We start from the raw sequence: 19607 nt of genomic DNA, 5'->3' as shown, positions 1-19607 counted from the left end.
TGAAGGCAGTTGCTTAACCAACTGAGCCACCCAGGCGCCCAGTTATTAGAAACTTTTGATAGACAATTGAACTAGTCAGTTGCTGACTAATTTGAATACTGTTTGGTGTTCTTATACAGTACTATTGCTTTAATACTTTGGGTTATGTAACACTGTCCTCCCAAAAGCCAGATGTAATTTAAAATTTACACTAAATCAGTCTACCTGATCTTGTTTAGTTTTAACGGTACTTTTTACAGTTACCCCTGATAAATGAGTGGTGTCTTTTTCCCCATTACCCCCTCTTAAATGAGTGGCACCTGCACTTGGCCTGAGGATTCAACACCATTTGGTAGAAACAACCTTCCTCTACTCTTCAACCTCTCGCAGAGACATGGGCTATGTAGGGCATTCCCCAACCCATGTCTTCAGAAGTTGTGAAGCCCAGATGAGACAATTAGAAATGTTACTGGTTTTCTATCTTTGCCTCTTAAACCATGCTTAAATTAGGAAACTTTAGAAGTGATTTACAAAATTTTCTGACAACAAAAATATAAACATCTTTATTGACAGTGGACCAATAAGAGCAGTCAAATTTAGTTTATAGGTAACCAAAAACATTTGAAAAGCAGAACATTAAAACTTCCAAAATTCATGTCGGAGTACAAATAGTCACATTGAACATCAAACATAAACAGAACAAATATTGAAATGTCAAGGGCCAGGGTTCCCAGTAAAACTAACTCAGAGCAAGTCTCTTAACGCTATTTAAACTGCAATTAAATTACAAACTTGAGTCTCTGAAACTATCAGAAAGTTCCTGGTTAAGGGAACTTGGGGGAAAAAAAGCTGATTTCCCAGGGTCTCAAGGAAGCTGTGTAGGGAGCAGCACCAGATGGAAGCAAGAGCAGAAAGAGAAGCCCCTTCTCTATGATACGCTCGACAGTAGGATGGTGACAGTTCTTAATTGGTAAACAAAAGGTGCGGAAGACACATTCTTTTTTTAAGATTTTATTTATTCATTTGACACAGAGAGAGAGAGAGAGATAGCTAGAGAGGGAACACAAGCAGAGGGAGTGGGAGAGGGAGAAGCAGGCTTCCCGCTGAGCAGGGAGCCCAATGTGGGACTCGATCCCAGGACCCTGGGATCATGACCTGAGCTGAAGGCAGATGCTTAACGACTGAGCCACCCAGGTTTCCGACACATTCATTCTTAATTTCTACCTGATTGATGCTTAGTCACTTATTGCAGGTTGAGTTTGTACCTCCCCAAATTTATCTTGAAACCTAATCCCCAGTGTGATGGTACTAGGAGGTGGGGCCTTTGGAAGGTGAATAGGTCATGAGGGCAGAATTCTCAGGAAAAGGATTAGTTTCCCTTGTAAAAGAGGTTCCAGAGCCCCCTTACCCTTTTACCATGTGAAGACCTAACAAAAAGATGGTGGTTCCTGAACCAGAAAACAGGCCCTCACCACACACTGAACCTGGTGGTGCCTTGTTCTTGGGACTCCTCAGTCTCCAGAACTGTGAGAATGTTTATAAAGCCACTCAGTCTGTGGTGAGTTATTTCGTTGTAGCAGCCCAAATGGACTGATGTTTCATTAAAATACATATATATGTATATATTTACAAACATATACATATAGAGACTAGCTGTTATTTATTGTGAGGTCTTTGACATGCTTTGTCTTATTTAATCCTCACAACCTTACAAGAGAGGGATGATTTATTTCCATCTTACAGATGAAGACCCTGACACTTAGAGCCAGCAAGTAGTAAGATCAAATAAATGCTAATTGGAGGTGGTAGAATTCAAACTCAGCTAAGTCCAAGTGATCTTATTTTGTGAGTCAAATTTTGGCCCCCAAATGATGAATTTTTCTTCACTCAAAAGCATTTGGCACATAGAGAAATATCAAGTATTTTAGGCTTTGGGGGACATAATGTCTGCTGCAACTACTCGACTCTGACGTTGTAGCACAAATAAACGTAAATGGACGAGTGTGGTCAAGATCCAACTAAACGTCATTTAGAGATAAAGGCAGAAGGCCGGACTTGGTCGTGGGTCCAGGTCATAGTCTGTCAGTTCCTACTTTTGAACATGAATACTGAGTATTAAGGTGAAGAGAGCTGAGCGAGCACCTTTCCTTTTACCTTGTTCCTGTATCAGCGTCCTACCCTGACCTCAGTCCCTGAGCCTTCCCACCCACCTCCACCCCCCCGACATGTTTTTTGTTCTTTCCAAAACCTCTCCCCAGTCCTTTCAGCCCCATTTCCTATTGTTTTAATTTCCATCACGGCTGGATTTAACCCATTCATCCTTAATGATCTTGCTCTAAACTCTCTTCCTCTACTTCTCCTCAATAATACAACTAAGGTTTACGGAGAAGGAATTTTAAGAAATAACAGAGATAATGTGGAGAAGGCAAGAGCATGGACTGGTTGTTGAATGTTCATAAAGGATAGAATTTAGGAGAAGAGAAAGAAGAAACCTGTAACTATTTCCCTTCTATCTTTTCAATACTCTTCTTTTCATAAAGTAACAATAAAAACTGACATTCGTATACTGTTTTGCTAAATATTTATTTGAACTTTTGCTTCCTGTGTTTCCAATCTCACCCCTGGTTTTTGGTCACCCATGTAATTTACCATGTGGTTTCATGCCTTTTCTACCTTTTTTAGGGCTCTGGGATATAGCCCAATAAACATATAGGGAGAACAATAACAACAAAAAATGTGGGTAGACATGAAAGCCAGAGAAACGGCAACCTCTTCTTCATAGAGGGAAGCGGTTATCCTCCAGTGAGTTACTGTCCTGTGAACTATTTTCCATATTTGACAGGAAGGTGTGTTCTCGTGTCCCAGAGTTGCTTCAGTTCTCCTTCTTGACTAGGACCCTAAATATAATAACATATTGAATTCATCAAAACTTTTCAGACCCTCAACATCCTAGGGGCTTTTTCTCAAAGTGACAAAGCATGGTTTACAGAAAGCAGAATAACTGTAAGTGAACGAGTTGGAAATGAAATATCCCTAATACTTTGATTATAGAAAAACCAAAGACTCATTCAATGCCAAGGATAAGAAAAGAGGCATTTGATTGAAAACTGCAGTTAAGATTTTGACCCATTCTTAACTTCAGGGAAATTCCAAAGAAGTAGAAAATGAAAATCTACACAGTAGAGGGATAACAATGATCTAAACTTATGACCAGCAGAATCCAAGTGAACACAACTTAGAACCTGCAATACAGTCTATTTATGTTCATCAAATTAGACAGTAGCCTTTGGGGGAGGGAGGGAATCCAGAGCATATTTCAATGCTTAACCTTAACATTTTACAGCTAATGTAAAAGAATTAACCCTTCCTGGAGAAATGACAGTAGCTGTACATCTGGAGCTCTACTTCGGATCCAAAGAGGAACAACTCTGTGTTTTCCTGATGATAGAGATAGGAGTCCTCTACCTACGTTTACAAATAAGAATTTCCTTACCGAGTGAGATGCTGTAACAAGGCTTTCATGTGACAAAGAGAGGGAGGAACCAGACTTCACAAGGATCAGATTGCTATCCACTCCCAAGGATTTCTTGAATTTCCATGAAAGGGTTATTTGGTAGTGGTGGTGGGGGATGGAGATCAAAATTTGAGATCCCTGGCCAGAAGCTTTCGTAATGATCAAATCAATGGATATAAGGAACATTGTGTCTATGGCTCAAAACTACGTGTTATGCAAGTAAAAGTAGACGCATAAAGAATTGGTCCTCAAGCAGCATTTTATGGGTGTTCCACCTAAACACTCAGGTATTTTAACACAGTGATAAAGCCAACTTACATTTCTTCACATTCAGTAATTTTTCAGAGTTGCTCTTCAGTATGAATTCTTTGATGTCTGATGAGGGATGAACTGCACTTAAAGCTTTTCCCACATTCATCACATCTGTAGGGCTTCTCCCCAGTATGAGTTCTCTGGTGTTGAATAAGAGCTGATGAATGAATAAAGGCTTTCCCACATTCATTACATTTGTATGGTTTCTTTCCAATATGAATTCTTTGATGTTTAGCAAAATTTGAGCTCCGGCTGAAGGTTTTCCCACATTCGTTACACTCGTAGGGTTTCTCTCCAGTATGAATTCTCTGATGCTGAACAAGATGTGTGCTCTGACTAAAGGTTTTTCCACATTCGCTACATTCATATGGTTTTTCTCCAGTATGAACTCTCTGATGTTTAGTAAGGGATGAGCAATGGCTGAAGGCTTTCCCGCATTCCTGACATTTATAGGGTTTCTCTCCAGTATGAGTTCGTTGATGTTTAATGAGAGCTGATGAATGAATGAAAGCTTTATCACATTCATTACATTCATAAGGCTTCACTCCAGTATGAATCAACTGATGCTGCACAAGATGTGTACTTCGATTAAAACCTTTTCCACATTCACTGCATTCATATGGTCTCTCTCCAATGTGAATTCGCTGATGTATCGCAAGGGATGAGCTTTCTGTGAAGGCTTTCTTGCATTCACTGCATTCAAAGAGAATTCTAGTATGAGTTCTCTGATGTTTAGTTAAATTAGCTCTGTGGCTAAAAGATTTCCCACATTCACTGCAGCTATAGGGCTTCTCTCCAGTATGCACCCTCTGGTGTCGAATAAGCACTGAATGGTACGTGAAGAGTTCACCGCAATCGTTGCATTTATGAGGCTTTTTTTCTTTACAGGTTCTTTGCTTTTTCATTAAGTTTGATTTCTGTTTCAACCTTTTTTCAAGTGTATGGAAGGCATAGGATCCTTTGGGAGCTCTGTCTTGAGTGAGAAGAACAGACTTCTGACTCAAGTTTTTCCAGTATACATCATGTTCATGAGCTCTTTCTTCAGGGAGTGAATTCACGTGGGTGAACATTTCTCTCAAGTGTCTCTCCTGATTTCCTTGCTGATTCTCTAACCAATTTTCACATTCAAGAGTTGTTTCCAAGTTGGAGTCATAGACACTATTCCTTGTCAGTCTGTCTATTATTACAGTCTGACATGATTCTTCTTTGGAAATATCTTGCACTGAAGTTGAATCTTTGCCCTCAGGTTTAGTCTCCAGGTCTGAAAGAAATTGGAAATGGAAATTTCCTTTGTTTTCACTGCTCAACAAAAGACAGTTCTGTAACAGCTATTAAAGATGAAAAACATGCTTCCGAGGAGTATGTGGGTCTGACTTTTTAAGATGACTTGTGAAGAGAAGCAAATGGAAGGAAAGAAATGTACAGTATATGTGGAGAAAATGAGAAGACCTTATCCAGGATAGTCAAAAGGGGGTAAAAGATGACCAGAAATACAGGAGAAGGAGAGATGCAGATGAAGCAATATATCACTGGATGAGCAGGAAAAGAGCACACTAGATCACAAGAGGGAAGAAACAAATTCTTATTGAATACCTACTGCTGTAATAAATATAGTTATCACTTTAGTGTATAGGACATTATGACTTCTAGGTTTCCAGCCATCCAGTCCTACTCATGTCCAAATATGTATTCCATTTTCAGTTTAATCTTCCCTAACAATGTTTTTATAATACATCTTTGATCAAAAATCTCCTATGATCTCCCAAAGATATAATGGCAAATATATGATATTATATGGACACAAGGCTACTCATTGTAACACTGAGATAGCAAAAGACTGGTAACATCTCAATATCGATTTTAGAGAGCTGATTAAATACACTATGATGCAGACATAAAATGCAACTTTTTAAAACATCAGAAAGATCTCCATATATAGATATGAAGTTATCGCCAGGATACATTATAAAATAATTTAAAAAAAAATGAGCAAGCTGAAAGTGAGTGTGTATGGTTTGCTACTCTTTATGTAGAAAAAATGGGGGGGTGAGATACAAATATATGTCCATATTTGGTTATATTTTCAAAAACCAAGGACAGACAAATGAAATAGTAATGAAAATGGTTGCCTATAGGGAAAATATCAGAATAGAGAGAGCAGGGATGGAAGCTAGACCTCTCTAAATATATCTACTATCTTAGAATTTTTATATCTAATATAAAACTCCTTTATAAAGCTAAAATAATTTAAAGAATGTGGTGGGTCAAAGGAATAGACAGATCAATGAAACAGAAGAGCAACTTCAGAAATAGTCGAGCATATACAATTAAAAACAATACAAAGGTGATATTTCAGTCAGTCAACAAAAGAGATTTTGTTTTCCAACAAATGGTGCTATGACAACTGATTACACATTTAGAAGAAAATTAAGTTAGATCTGTCCCTCATTCTATACAGCCAAATGAATTCTATTCCTTCACCAAGCTACTCTTCTATCCATTTATTCAACAGTTATCCACTGAATATCTACCATACGCTAGGCTCTGTGCTAGGCACTAGGGAAAGACACATGCACACGAGGGGAGAGAATTTAGTCTAACATTCACAAATGCATATAAAAACGCACCTGTCATAATTAAGGCAAAGTATTGAGGAATAAAAGGCAAATGACCCTCTGGAAAAATATAAGAGGGGAAATCTAGGGAGATGAGGGAAGACTTCTCTGAGGAAGTAAATCACTTAGCTGAAATGAAAGTGGGGTTGGAGTTCAGGTGAGTGTTGCAGATAATCGGTACAAAAGCACAGAGGTGAGCATTCCAGGGAGAGGGAATGATATGAACCAAAACGCCAAGGTGAGAGGAACATACAAGGAAAGCAGTGGTTGAGAGCATGGACTCTGGAATCCGAATGCATGAAGATAATCCCAGTTCTGCTGCTTACAAACTGTGTGACCTGGGGCAAATTATTTAATCTATTTCAGTTTCTTTATGTGTAAGATGGGCAGTAACAGTACCTACTTCATGAGAAATAATGACAATACCTACCTTAATAAGCATTAAAGGAGTGTAAACCACTAAAAATTCTGACACAGCGTAAGTGCTAATAGTCTGATGTAATAAGGCTGGTATAGGGACGTAGGTAGAAATCTTAAAAGTATGGTCCATAAACCCCCAGGAAGCCAGAAGTTCAAAACTATTTTCAATATGATGTTTAGATGTTATTTGCCTCTTTCAATGTCTTGTCACTGGCACTGTTACAAAAGTAATCATGGTAAAACTACTTATGACTTAGCACAAATTAGGACAATGACAACAAACTTACCAGCACCTGTTATTCTTCCCTGCCATGTACTCTCAGTTAAGAAAAAAAGGAGCCAGTTTCACTTAAAAATGTCTCAGGAAACAGTAAACATTATTGATTTTATTAAATTTCAAGCCTTGAGTATATGTCCTCTTAAAATTTGGAATTGATGAAATAGAAAATATTCATAAAGCAATTCTGTTCATATCAAAGTATGCTGGTTGTCTTGAAGAAAACCACTTGTGGGATCATTTGACCTGTGAGCTCAACTAGCCACTTTCTTCATGGACCACAGTTTTTACTTGGAAGAATGACTGACAGAAAAAATATGTTAACCAAGTTGAGTATTTGACATTTTCTCAAAAATGAACAAAGTGAGCTTGTCAATTCAAGGAAAACAACAGTATTCAATGAAATTTCAGCTTTTGGGCAGAAAGAAGAATTTTGGAAAACTTGTATCTGCTCTGGAGAGCTTGGTAGCTTCTTAATCCTTAAAGACTTTTCTGATAAGGTCAGTGGTGATATTAAAAGTTGTGATTTAAAAAACACTATCTAATCGAATGTGTCAATACTTAGGAGATCTGCATAACTCAGTGAACCAGTATTTTCCAGAAGATCAGTAGATTTTAACAAGAGTATGAAAAATTCATGGATCTGGTTCCAGATGCCACATTATAGCTGATCTTTAAGAAAGTAACACTTGCCCAAGGGCACCTGGGTGGCTCAGTCAGTTAAGCGTCCAACTCTTGATTCTGGCTCAGGTCATGATCTCAGGGTCCTGGGATCGAGCCCCGCGTTGGGCTCCACACTCAGTGGGGAGTCTTCTTGAGGATTCTCTCCCTCTGCCCCTCTCCCTGCTCATAGGCATGCAAGTGCACACTCTCTCAAATAAATATTAAAAAAAAAAAAAGAATTTAACACTCGCCCAGTTTTGGTGTAATATCACAATAGCCACACTTATCTGAAAAAGCTATGAAATATTTCTCCCTTTTCCAACTATATATTGGTGTGAGGCTGGATTTCCTTCATACAAGTCAACCAAAACATGTCACAGCAAACTGCATTCAGAAGCAGGAGTGAGAATATAGATTTGCAGAAATGTATAACAATGCATTCTTGCCAATGAATTTTTTTTGCAGCATATAGGTGTTTTTATAAAAATTGTATTATTTGTGTTAACATGAAATGGGTTTTATTATTTTAAATGATTTCACAGTTTAAACTTTTTAAAATTTTTCATTTCTAATACAGTAAGTATTGGTAAATATAACCAAAACATAAAATATAAGTATATAAAAAAAACCTCTTTAGGGTCCTCAGTAATTTTAAACGTGTGATGCCAAAGTACTTAAGAACCGCTATGCTAGAGTACAAAAACAGGGAGAGGAGGTGTGAGATTAGGTTGGAATAATGAGTAAAAGCCAGATTTTTTAAGACTGTGTAGGCCTCAAGGGTTTTGGTTGTTATCCTAAGAGCAATGGGAAGACACTGGAATGTTTTAAGCAAAAGGATGACACCATCAGATTTGTATTTTGAAACCATCACTCTCACTGTGATATAAAAGACTGGTGTAAATCTATGGGGACAAAGGTAGAATCAAGATTATCACAGTGGTCCAGGCAAACAAGAGAGAGATGGAGGGATGCTAACAATGAAAAAAAATATTTACAGTATGACTGGATAAATGCAAAGCTGAACTGGATTAAGAAAGAGAGGAAAGTGTAAAAACTGTTCATAGATTTCTGACTTCTGCAATTTGGTAAGACAGAGTGTCATTAAGACAATAACTGGAAAAGGATCCTACTGGGAGGATGGAGAATTTGGGCCTATATCAGGCCCTCATTTATTTATTTAGTTAGTTAATTTTTATTTATTTATGTATTTATTTAAAAGAGAGCACACATGAGTGGCAGGAGGCAGAGAGATGAAGAATCCACGCTGGGCTGGATTACACAACTGTGAGATCATGACCTATGCAGAAATCAAGAGTCACAGACTTAACCAAGAGCCACCCAGATGCCCCCAAACAATGTTTTAAACATGCTCTATTGAGGCATCTTTAACATAAGCCATGGAGACATCAAATAGTTACACAAATGTTTAGAACAGGGGGCCAGAGGAGATATCTAGGCTGGAAATACAAATTTGGGATTCATCTAGATAGAGCTGATAATTTGGTTGTGGGAGAAAACAGAGGCTGCAAACAGGTGACCAGTGGGACAAATCTGACACTCAGACATGTTTTGTTTGGCCCACACTATTTATAGAAATTTTTGAGATTGGTGACAACATTTAATAATGGAGAGATTTCACATAGAAATTCAAATTTTGGGTTTCTCTTGGAAAAAACTAGAAGCATACTGCATGACAATAACCAACTGGAGCAAAGACTGGCAATTATAGCTTGCTGCTATTTTTCTAGATAAAGTTTTATTGGAACACAACCATACCCATTCATTTATGAACTAAGACTGCTTTCCATACTACCATGGCAGACTGAGGAGTTGCAACAGAGGCCATATGTCTTACAAGATAAATTATTCACTATCTAGCCCTTTGCATAAAAAAATTTGCCAGCTTTTGAGTTAGAGCTAATGGAAGAATGGCCACTCCTTTTGGTTGAGGTGTGTGTTCTTCCAGTTTATCAGTCCCACCCTACTTACCTTGCTTGCTTCACTCCGATAGGTTACCTGCTGTCCCATGTAGACACTTAAGTTTATGATTCCAAGTATATAGGGGGATGAGAGATTAAAACCAAGCCTTGAGCAATTCAAACATTCAATTGTTCAGAAAGTTAGAAGATACGACCAGAGAAGAAGAGATTCCAAATGGATTAAGGATTTAAAAGAAAAATTAAAGGACAAATATAAGAGAACAGAAGCAAGTATTTCTTTGATCTTAGAGGGAGAACTTTTGAAGTAGTCATCAAAAATCAGAAAACTTAGAAGATTGTAATGCATTAAATTTGTACACTAAAAAGCACAGCAAAACTGAAGAGTAAAAACTAGCAAAAATGTCTGACAAGGAATATATGCCTCATGTATGAAGATTCTTCTAGATCATTCGGAAAATGGCAATATCTCCCATATAAAAAGGGAGAAGGGTGGTGAATAGGCAAGTCACAAAAACTGACAGACCTACAAGGGGAAACAGACATAATCGATAATCACAGGGGAAGATTTTAAAACTCAGTATTCCAAAGAACAAGATTTTAAAAAGCAGAATATTAAAGCAAGATTTCCTTTTAGAGATATACATACTACAAAGTATAATAATTCAAACAACTGTTAGTGCAGCACAGATAGACAAGTAAACCAGAGAGTCTAGAAACAGACCGAAGTGTAAACAGGACAAGAGTTTACCAGAGTTGGTGTTACAAATCTGTGACAAAATGCAGATTTTTCAATAAACGATGCCGGACTATCAGCTTTAAGCATGGAAAAAAGATAACAGTAGTTCCTTATTCACACAATATGCAAAAAAGCCCCAACAGGACCTACCTGTAAGACAAAACTTGAACATTTTATTTTTTTAAAGATTTTATTTATTCATTTGAGAGAGAGACAGAGAGAGTACAAGCAAGGGGAGAGGCAGAGAGAGGGGGAGAAGCAGGCTCCCCGCTGAGCCGGGAGCCCAACCTGGGGCTTGATCCTAGGACCTGGAGATCACAACCTGAGCTGAAGGCAGATGCCCAACCATCTGAGCCACCCAGGCACCCCCAAACTTGAACATTTTGGAATAAAGTACAGATTGTTTTCCTGACATTGGAATAAAGAAGACAATTCAGAAAAAAAGGTAAAGCATTAAAAAAAAAGAAATCTGATAACATTAAAAATTTTAAATCATTTTTTTTTAAAGATTTTATTTATTTATTTGAGAGAGAAAGCACAAGCAGGGGAAGTAGCAGGCAGAGGGAGAGGGAGAAGCAAGCTTCCCGACGAGCAGGGAGCCTGATGCGGGGCTCAATCCCAGGACCCTGGGATTATGACCTGAGCCGAAGGCAGCCGCTTAACCGACTGAGCCACCCAGGCGCCCCTAAAATTTTTAAATTCTGTATGTATAAGACACCTTAAAATAGAATGAGCCACAGATAAAAACAACCATTTTTTTTCTCACCAATTTGTAATGGTACCTCTGTCATACAGTACTATTTAAAATGTATAAAGAAATCCAACAAATCAAGAGAAATATGTGAATGGCCCAGTTTCAAAAAACAAGACAAAGGCTACGAACAGGTAATTTACAAAAGAGGAAGCCTGAATAACTAATAGGCATATGAAGTACTCAAACTCATTCATAACCAGAGAAATGTAAATTAAAAATCATGAAATTTCATTTCATACCCAACAGACTGCAGCAAATTACTAAATCTGATAGCATCAACTGCTTACCAGGATGGTGGAAGGAGCTTGGCAGGTCCTAATAAAGCTAAACATGAGATGATACTTTAAGATCCAGTAGTTATTCTGATTACGCACCTAAACCATCTCTCAAGATGAATACAAAGAGCCAACAAAACGATGATCATTGCGACTCTTTTTAACGGCAAAGGTAAAACAAACCATTTAATTTAGTCACACGATGGACTTATTCCACAGGAGTCAAAACAAATGCAATTCATCTGTTTTAACATGGATTACTATCAAAACACAAGGTGAAGTTTAAAAAAAAAACTGGATCACAAAATAAAAAGTATAACATAATACTATATATATGTAATTGTTTTTTGACATGTGTATATGTATATGTCCCCACATTAGAATGATGTGCCCTAACTAGTTATTTCTAGGGAGAAAGCAAATAAAAGAACTTTAACTAAATCTGTAAATTTTTTTCTTTCTTTTTTCTTTTTAAGAAACTTTGTTTTTTTTAAAGATTTTATTTATTTATTTATTTTAGAGGACACAAACACAAGTTAGGGGAGGGGCACAGGGAGAAGGAGAGAATCTCAAGCAGACTCTGCATTGAGTGCAGAGCCCGACGTGGGGCTCGATCTCATGACCCTGAGATCATGACCTCAACTGAAATCAAGAGTCTGATGCTTAACTGACTATGCCACCCAGGCACCCCGACAGTTAGAGGTTTTTAACAATCTTTTAATTAAGGTATGTACATTTTTATTTTTATTATTTTAAAGATTTTGTTTATTTATTCATGAGAGACAGAGAGAGAGAGGCAGAGGCAGAGGGAGAAGCAGGCTTCCCGCCGAGCAGGGAGCCCGATGCGGGACTTGATCCCAGGACTCTGGGATCATGACCTGAGCCGAAGGCAGACGCTTAACCGACTGAGCCACCCAGGCGTCCCAAGGTATGTACATTTTTTAAAAAATTTAATGGTATTATACACTTAATAGGCTATAGCATCATATAAACCTAATTTTCACAGGCAATGGGAAATTTAAAAAATTAATTTGAATTCCTTTATTGCAATACTTGCTTTTTACTCTGGTGGTCTGGAACCAAACCCACACTATCTCCAAGGTATGCCTGTTTGTGTTCGCCAGAAGACATATTAAAGAATATACACTGCAGCACTATTCATATAGCCCCAAACTGGAAACCTCCCCAATGCCCATCTCAAGAGAATGGATAAACTGGTATAGTGACATAATAAAAGTCTGCACAACAAAGAGAATGAACTAAAACTACATGCAATGACATGGCTGTTATCTCACAGTAATGTTCAGTGAAGAAAGCCAGATGCTGGAACATAGTTCAAGAACAGCCAAAACTAATCTATGGCGTTAGAAGTTAGGATAAGGTTACCCTTGGAAGGAATGAAGTGACAAGAGTACTTCCAGGCTGGTAAGGTTGCTTCTTGATCTGGGCACTAGTTACATGAATGTATCCGTTTGTGAAAATTCACAGAACTGTACAGTTATGATATTTTTATTTTATATTGCAAAACAGAGGAAAGAAACAAAGGCAAAAGAAGCAAAATATTAGCGTATGTTTGATTTTGACAGTGAATACCTGTTACTTTTTTCCCCCCAACTTTTATATTATTTAAAATGCTCTATCACTTAAAATAAGACAATTAAAAAAATAAATGCACATAGGCATTTCTAATATTCTTTCCTAAGCACTGAAAAGCGCCCCCTTTACACTGTCCCATAGGGCTATTATTTCTGAAGACTCCCATGTGTCTGACTCACCCGAATAGCTGCTTTTGGGGGCTTTTCTCTCAAGCATCAATGGTTCTTTTCCATTCTCCAAATTGTAGTTCTCAGGTTTGGAAACTGGAAGCCCTGCTCATTTAAAAAAAGAAAGAACAAAAAGAAAGAGGACTTAATAACAGGACTTAACTATTTGTGATGGGCACAAAGATCTATTTTATAGCATAGACCCAACTCTCTGATCTACAAAGACAGGTCAGGAATGAGGGAGCATGGGCTTCTGAATGAAGCTTAAAATATTTGCAGCAAGTCTGGGTCTGGTAAGGAGCTTATATGCATTGGAAAAGGCAAATGTTTTTGCCTGTCAAAAAGAAGAGAACTTCTTAGGGCGCCTGGCTGGTTCAGTCCATAGAGCACGTGACCCCTGATCTCGGGGTCGTGAGTTCAAGCCTCACATTGGGCATAGAGCTTAAAAAAAAGAGAGAGAGAGAATTTCTCTTTCTCTATTGTGTAAGTTCCAGGGAGACACTGCAGGTGAGTCCTTAGCTTCAGGAAGAAATGGAGAAAGTGGGATCTCCGCGGCAGCACCCAAAAGTTGTGACCATGGTGACTAGAGTTTTTGTCTTCTTTCTAATGGTTTTTCCCTTTCTTCCTTCTTCAGTAACCAGAACCCACTTTCTCAGGGAAGTTATTACATAAGCACAAAATTAATTCAAGGCAAAAAGCATTCAACTGGAAAATAATGGCAACAAATTAAGGGTTCAGATATAATTTATACATGTTCATGTATAAATATCACTGGGAAGAGTTAACAGTTTCTTCTACCCCCATATGAACACATATATGTGCACACGTGCACACCCCCCCAAAGAGGTGAGCACAAGATCCACACTGGCCAGAGAGTACTCTCTCTAACTGGAAGAATCATGTAATCTTAGGGCTGCCAAAGTCCATCTTTACCATATGCGGAGATCCTAAGAATAAAGCTATTATGGGGCAAAGCCAAGCCACGTGTTTAAAAAAATTAAGAAAATTTGTCAATACATATGATTCCCTGAATCAAGATTTGTTATCCCCTTTAAGCCAGTGTGAATTAGGTTTCTATCATTCGAATCCAAAGACTTTTCAAACAAAACCAGCATAGACATTTCACCAAGAACCTAGGGGAGAAACAGATTTTCTCTGGGCCCAAAGGGATCAATACTTTATGATTTCTGAATGCAAAAGTGAAGGCTTTGTTAAGCTATTTCACTTTCAATAATGTAATGATGTCCCCATATGCAGATTCCAGAGTCACGATGAGAACCCATCCTTACAAAGCGAGACCAGGTTCCTATAGTTCTCCAGCATCACCTCCCTTTGTGCAGGATCCAACTTCCCCCACTCCTCTGGGGTAAAATCCATGGCCACGTCCTTGAATGTCACTGATGCCTAAGACATAAACATACTTTTGTTCACCATCTCTCACTTGACACACTCAATTTCACCCCCCAGTTTCTGCTGGCCCTAGATAGATGCATAAGCTATACACAGGACGGGAAATGACTGTGATAAATGACAAGCATTCTAATGTATTCAGATTTGGAATACTCTATGTATAAAGTCACTGGGTATCAATCAAGTGCCAGGCACACTGTGCTGGATTCAGTATGAGAACCCAAAGAAGACTATGGTTTCTCCGTTGAGACTATCATTTTTCTGGGGAATAAAGAGTTAAAACATGAACCAACGGACCAACAATGCAGTCTGGCAAAGTAAACAGAATTCAGGCGAGGAAAAAGGCATGTCTGAGTCATTCTCCTTGTGAGTCCTCAATAAAAACGTAAAGAATCAATCTAGCCAATCAGAAGATGAACTGAAATACAGAACTTACAAATGTGAAGAAGTCATGCAATGAAAAGAATGGCAGTGAGCACCAAATCCAGTCAAGCACGGAATTCAAGGCAAAAAGCATTAAACTGGAAACTAACAGGAACAAATTAATTGAAGGTACAAGATATAAATGTTCCTGTGTAAATTTCATAGGATCAAGTTTATATAACACAAAATTTACAAATTTAAGTAAGTGAGGTAAATGTTAACTTTTGGAGAATCTGAGTGGAGAGTATATAAAAAGTCTTTTTACTATTTACATCATTTATTTAAGTCTAAAATTATTTCAAAATAAAGTTCCCAAAGTAGAAATAATCTGAGATTTAAGTAACAAGAATAAAAACAAGACAAAACAAAACCAAGAATCATCCCTGGAAAATAAAATACAAAAATCATTAAGTAGCCACTGAGTAGATATTATGAGGAAAAATGACCCTGATCCTATCATCTGCATATCTATACCCAAAATGACACTCGATAGAAATTAATTTCCAAACCATTAAAAGAAAAAAAAAACAGAACAAAAATGCAAACTATTGCACAAAAGGCAGGAAATACAAAAGAATAAAGAAAGCATAATAAACAATTATAAAAATCACATGGCAAGAAAAATTTGAAATATAAAAGTAGTTAATATGGGGGCGCCTGGGTGACTCAGTCACTTAAGCGTCTGCCTTTGGCTCAGGTCATGATCTCAGGGTCCTGGGATTGAGCCCCTGCGTCGGGCTCCTTACTCAGTGGGGAGCCTGCTTCTTTCCCTCCCTCTGCTGCTCCCCCCGTTTGTACTCTCTCTGTCAAATAAAATCTTAAAAAAAAAAGTAATTAATATGAATTAGTTCATTTACCTTATAGAATGGGTTTTTAAAAAAAACCACATCCTGTTTACAGAAAGGACACTCAAACAAAAATCCCAAAGCTGGGGATAAGAAGAAAGTGGAAAGAGATATACACCAAACTGTTATCCTCAGTAGGGAGAGGGGGAGGGCTGAATTTGGGGAGGTCATACTATCTTTACCTTTAAATTTATATATGTCTGTGCTGTTCACCTGGTTACAGTGAGCAAGAATTAAAACTTTAATATTTTTAAAAATCTAGTAAGTTAGGGCGCCTGGGTGGCTCAGTTGGTTGAGCGACTGCTTTCGGCTCAGGTCATGATCCCAGGGTCCTGGGATCGAGCCCCGCATCGGGCTCCCTGCTCGGCGGGAAGCCTGCTTCTCCCTCTCCCACTCCCCCTGCTTGTGTTCCCTCTCTCGCTGTCTCTCTCTGTGTCAAATAAATAAATAAAATCTTTAAAAAAAAAATCTAGTAAGTTAAAGATTTTTTTTTTTTTAAGATTTTATTTATTTATTTGAGAGAGAGAATGAGAGATAGAAAGCACAAGAGGGAAGAGGGTCAGTGGGAGAAGCAGACTCCCTGCTGAGCGGGGAGCCCGATGCGGGACTCGATCCCGGGACTCCAGGATCATGACCTGAGCCGAAGGCAGTCGCTTAACCAACTGAGCCACCCAGGCACCCTAGTAAGTTAAAGATTAAAAAAAAATAGCCCAGGCAAATTCTAGTAAGAAGGCAGTTGTTAGTATCAAACAAAATCTAATGCAATGTGAAAGAGCGTTGTTTTTTTTTTTCCGTAAGAGATTTAATCCACCCTGAAGCTGTAACAGTCTTGAATCCATTATCAAAGTGTTGAAATATATAAAGCATTTACCCTCCCTCTGGTACCTACACCCTGATTCTCCTCTGGCCCCTATGCTTGGCTATTGTTAGTATAGTTCACGTAGTACCAATTCCAACAATGACTCATGGGTGGGATGTGTGTTTGTATGAGTGTGTGCAGGTATATTCCCTAGGTCTCATCAATTAATTAGAGAATTACAATTATATGTGGCCCATAGTGGTGCCAGAATGTACCTAATACCCATTCAAGAGCTAATTCCAGGACTTGAAATGCAATGACTAGGATAGAAGATGCTTTTTTTCTCTGGTCTTCAACATGTGAAGATGTAAGCCTAAATTTGTTAGGAACAGGCACCAGGGAAAAAAAGCCTGCTTGAGAGCAAAATCCAATGAGAGGGGGGAAAAAAAAAGCTCAATGAAATGGAGAGAATATGTGCTCATATTACCGTTTGGGTTCTATTTCCAGCCATACCTGGATTTTTCAGTTATGTTACTCAATAACTCTTTATGCTTAAGCCAGTTTGAATTTTCATGAGCTGCAACTTAAAACTTCTTGACTGATACAGTCTTTAATACTCATGTAAGGCAGTTGAGAAACCAATGGAAATAAGCAAGTATATAAGGATCCTGAGGAGGGGCTCCTGGCTGGCTTGGTTGGAAGAGCATATGACTCTTGATCTTGGGGTCGTGAGTTCGAGCCCCATGTTGGGTGTGGAGACTGCTTAAATAAATAAAAAAATTAAATATGCAATGTCTACTTTTTACACTCTGGATTATAGCAGCAAAAAGAAAGGCTAGCAGAGGTATGCCACACACATCATGGAGAGCTCTTTTCATAAAAATGTTCAAATATACAAAAAAATTGAGAGACTAACACACTATTCACCCATATAGTACAAGCACCACTCAAATTCACCAATTCTTGATATATATTCTCTTGGGGAGGGGAGGATCCGAAAGTAAGCTGCAGACATAACACTTCACCTCTAAAATACTTTAGCGTTCATCATCTTGGAGGCCTGGATTCTAACTCTTTAAATTAAACCTTCCACAGGCTTTCCCTTTCTAGCACTTCCTTGAACTATTTGAATACCTGTCTTCATAATTCACTACAGCATTTAAGATGCTTTCTTAAATTTCTATTTAACAATCATATGTATGTTGTTTCCCCTAGACAAACGTATTTTAATAGGTACGTGCCACAGTTACTTTTATTTTTTATTTATTTTTTAAAGATTTTATTTATTTATTTGACAGAGACACAGCAAGACAGGGAACACAAGCAGGGGGAGATGGAGAGGGAGAAGCAGGCTTCCCGCCAAGCAGGGAGCCCGATGGGGGGGCTCGATCCCAGGACCCCGGGATCATGACCTGAGCCGAAGCAAACGTTTAACGACTGAGCCACCCAGGCGCCCCCCAAATTTACTTTTAAAATAGTTTCCTATGTTATCCAAGCACAGAAATAAGCATAAAAGTTCAAAGAAGGGCAATGCTTTCTACATGCCTATTGAATGACGATAAATACTAGGCGGAGAAGGTACTATGGGTACGTAGAAGACATTTTCTACTGAGTCCATTAGATACCCAAGTAGTCCCTTAGAACTGGAACCAAGCTCTCCATTATACGGGCTCTAGTGGACAAAGAAACTCCACCTCAGAAACAAGGGAGTGCATCTGTACTCCCAGAAATAAGGGGGTATTTTTAATAATCAGTAGAGACTCACACTCACCTGGGATCTGGCTGTGAGGTGCAGAGCTGGCACTTCTCCCTCTTCTGTGCTCCGCTCTTGGGAAAAGGGAGAATCCTGGGAAGACCGAGCTAAGGGCAAGAAAGCAGTAATGATGGGGCCTAGATCCATCTTGTGACTCAGATTTACAAGTCTAAAATTCCCTCCACCATACTCATGCTGCTCCCTACAAACACTGTAAGGGAAGGGAGCCCCAAACAACCCAGGATCCCAGGTCATGGAGAAATGTCCAGAAGTGTTGCTACTCAGGACTTAAATTCACTCAGTTGCTACAATTCTAACACATTCTGGAAAGATGGCACTCTCTGTTCTAGAAATAAAACTAAATCAGTTTTCTCCCTGAGCTTAATGTTCATATCAGAAAAACAGGCTCAAGAGTTTACAAAAATCACCCTGCAGGCTTATTTAAAATGAAGACTGCTGTATCCCACCTCCAAATAATTATCATTAGTTGAGTCTGCGGCAATCTAGAAATCTAACAGGCGTTCAGAAAGGTAATCCTGATGTAGGCTACAGACCAAACTTCAACAAAGACTGCTCTAGTAAACTGGAAGCCAGCCACTGACTTCTAGGCCCGTTTTCTCCTATAAAACACAAAAAATGATTTGCTTATTGAAATCACATGGTAATCGTGCAAAGTGGCAAAAAAGGTGTGGAAAATATTTTTGCCAACCAAAAAGCTAAATTCTCAGACCCATGACTGAGGCTTGGTTGGCATAATCATCTGGGAGGAAGAAGGCGTGAGAAAAAGTAATCGAGGCCATGCTCACGCCTTACAAGCTAACCTTCCGCTCGGATTCCGGGGGTGGCTTTGAAGGGTCCATTGTACGCCCAGCTGGAGAGGAGAGGGGGGTGGATGCCACACCAAGCCCTTCGTGCTCCCTCCAAGAGCCCATCGCTCCCCCAGACAAAGGAGACGGACGGCCCTCTCCGCCAAGAGCCACCTCCTGTGAGGCAACTAAGAATTTCGCCCTTCCACAACACAACTTCAACAACACTTGAGCAACTCTTACCTCTCTTCTCGGGCATGTCGGCCAAGTCGGTCTCCATGATCACCACCTGCTCCCGGTTCTGAATATTCCGATCTCCGCCC

The 19607-nt window shown here is 38.8% G+C and overlaps 1 protein-coding gene across 2 annotated transcripts; it reads right to left on the bottom strand.

The window, feature by feature from the left end:
• Window positions 1-531: 531 nt before the first annotated feature.
• Window positions 532-19601, bottom strand: ZNF286A (zinc finger protein 286A). 2 transcript variants are annotated; one of them, XM_025864373.2, is made up of 6 exons: window positions 19528-19601; window positions 18497-18585; window positions 14538-14652; window positions 13261-13353; window positions 3812-5066; window positions 532-2876 (listed from the first exon to the last, which is right to left on the bottom strand). In XM_025864373.2, the coding sequence occupies exons 1-5, from the start codon at window positions 19562-19564 to the stop codon at window positions 3835-3837; spliced, it is 1566 nt and encodes a 521-aa protein (XP_025720158.2). In that variant the 5' UTR covers window positions 19565-19601; the 3' UTR covers window positions 532-2876; window positions 3812-3834. The 2 variants fall into 2 exon arrangements, with proteins under 2 accessions (XP_025720158.2, XP_025720157.2); XM_025864372.2 differs by lacking the exon at window positions 532-2876 and having other exon boundaries at window positions 2897-5066.
• Window positions 19602-19607: the final 6 nt, after the last annotated feature.

This window comes from Callorhinus ursinus, unplaced genomic scaffold (genome assembly GCF_003265705.2).
Source record: "Callorhinus ursinus isolate GAN/ISIS: 27379988/994484 unplaced genomic scaffold, GSC_fseal_2.0 scaffold43, whole genome shotgun sequence".
Taxonomy (NCBI): Eukaryota; Metazoa; Chordata; class Mammalia; order Carnivora; family Otariidae; genus Callorhinus; species Callorhinus ursinus.
The sequence above is the reverse complement of the archived record's forward strand: the minus strand, read 5'-3'. Positions and strand labels throughout refer to the sequence as shown.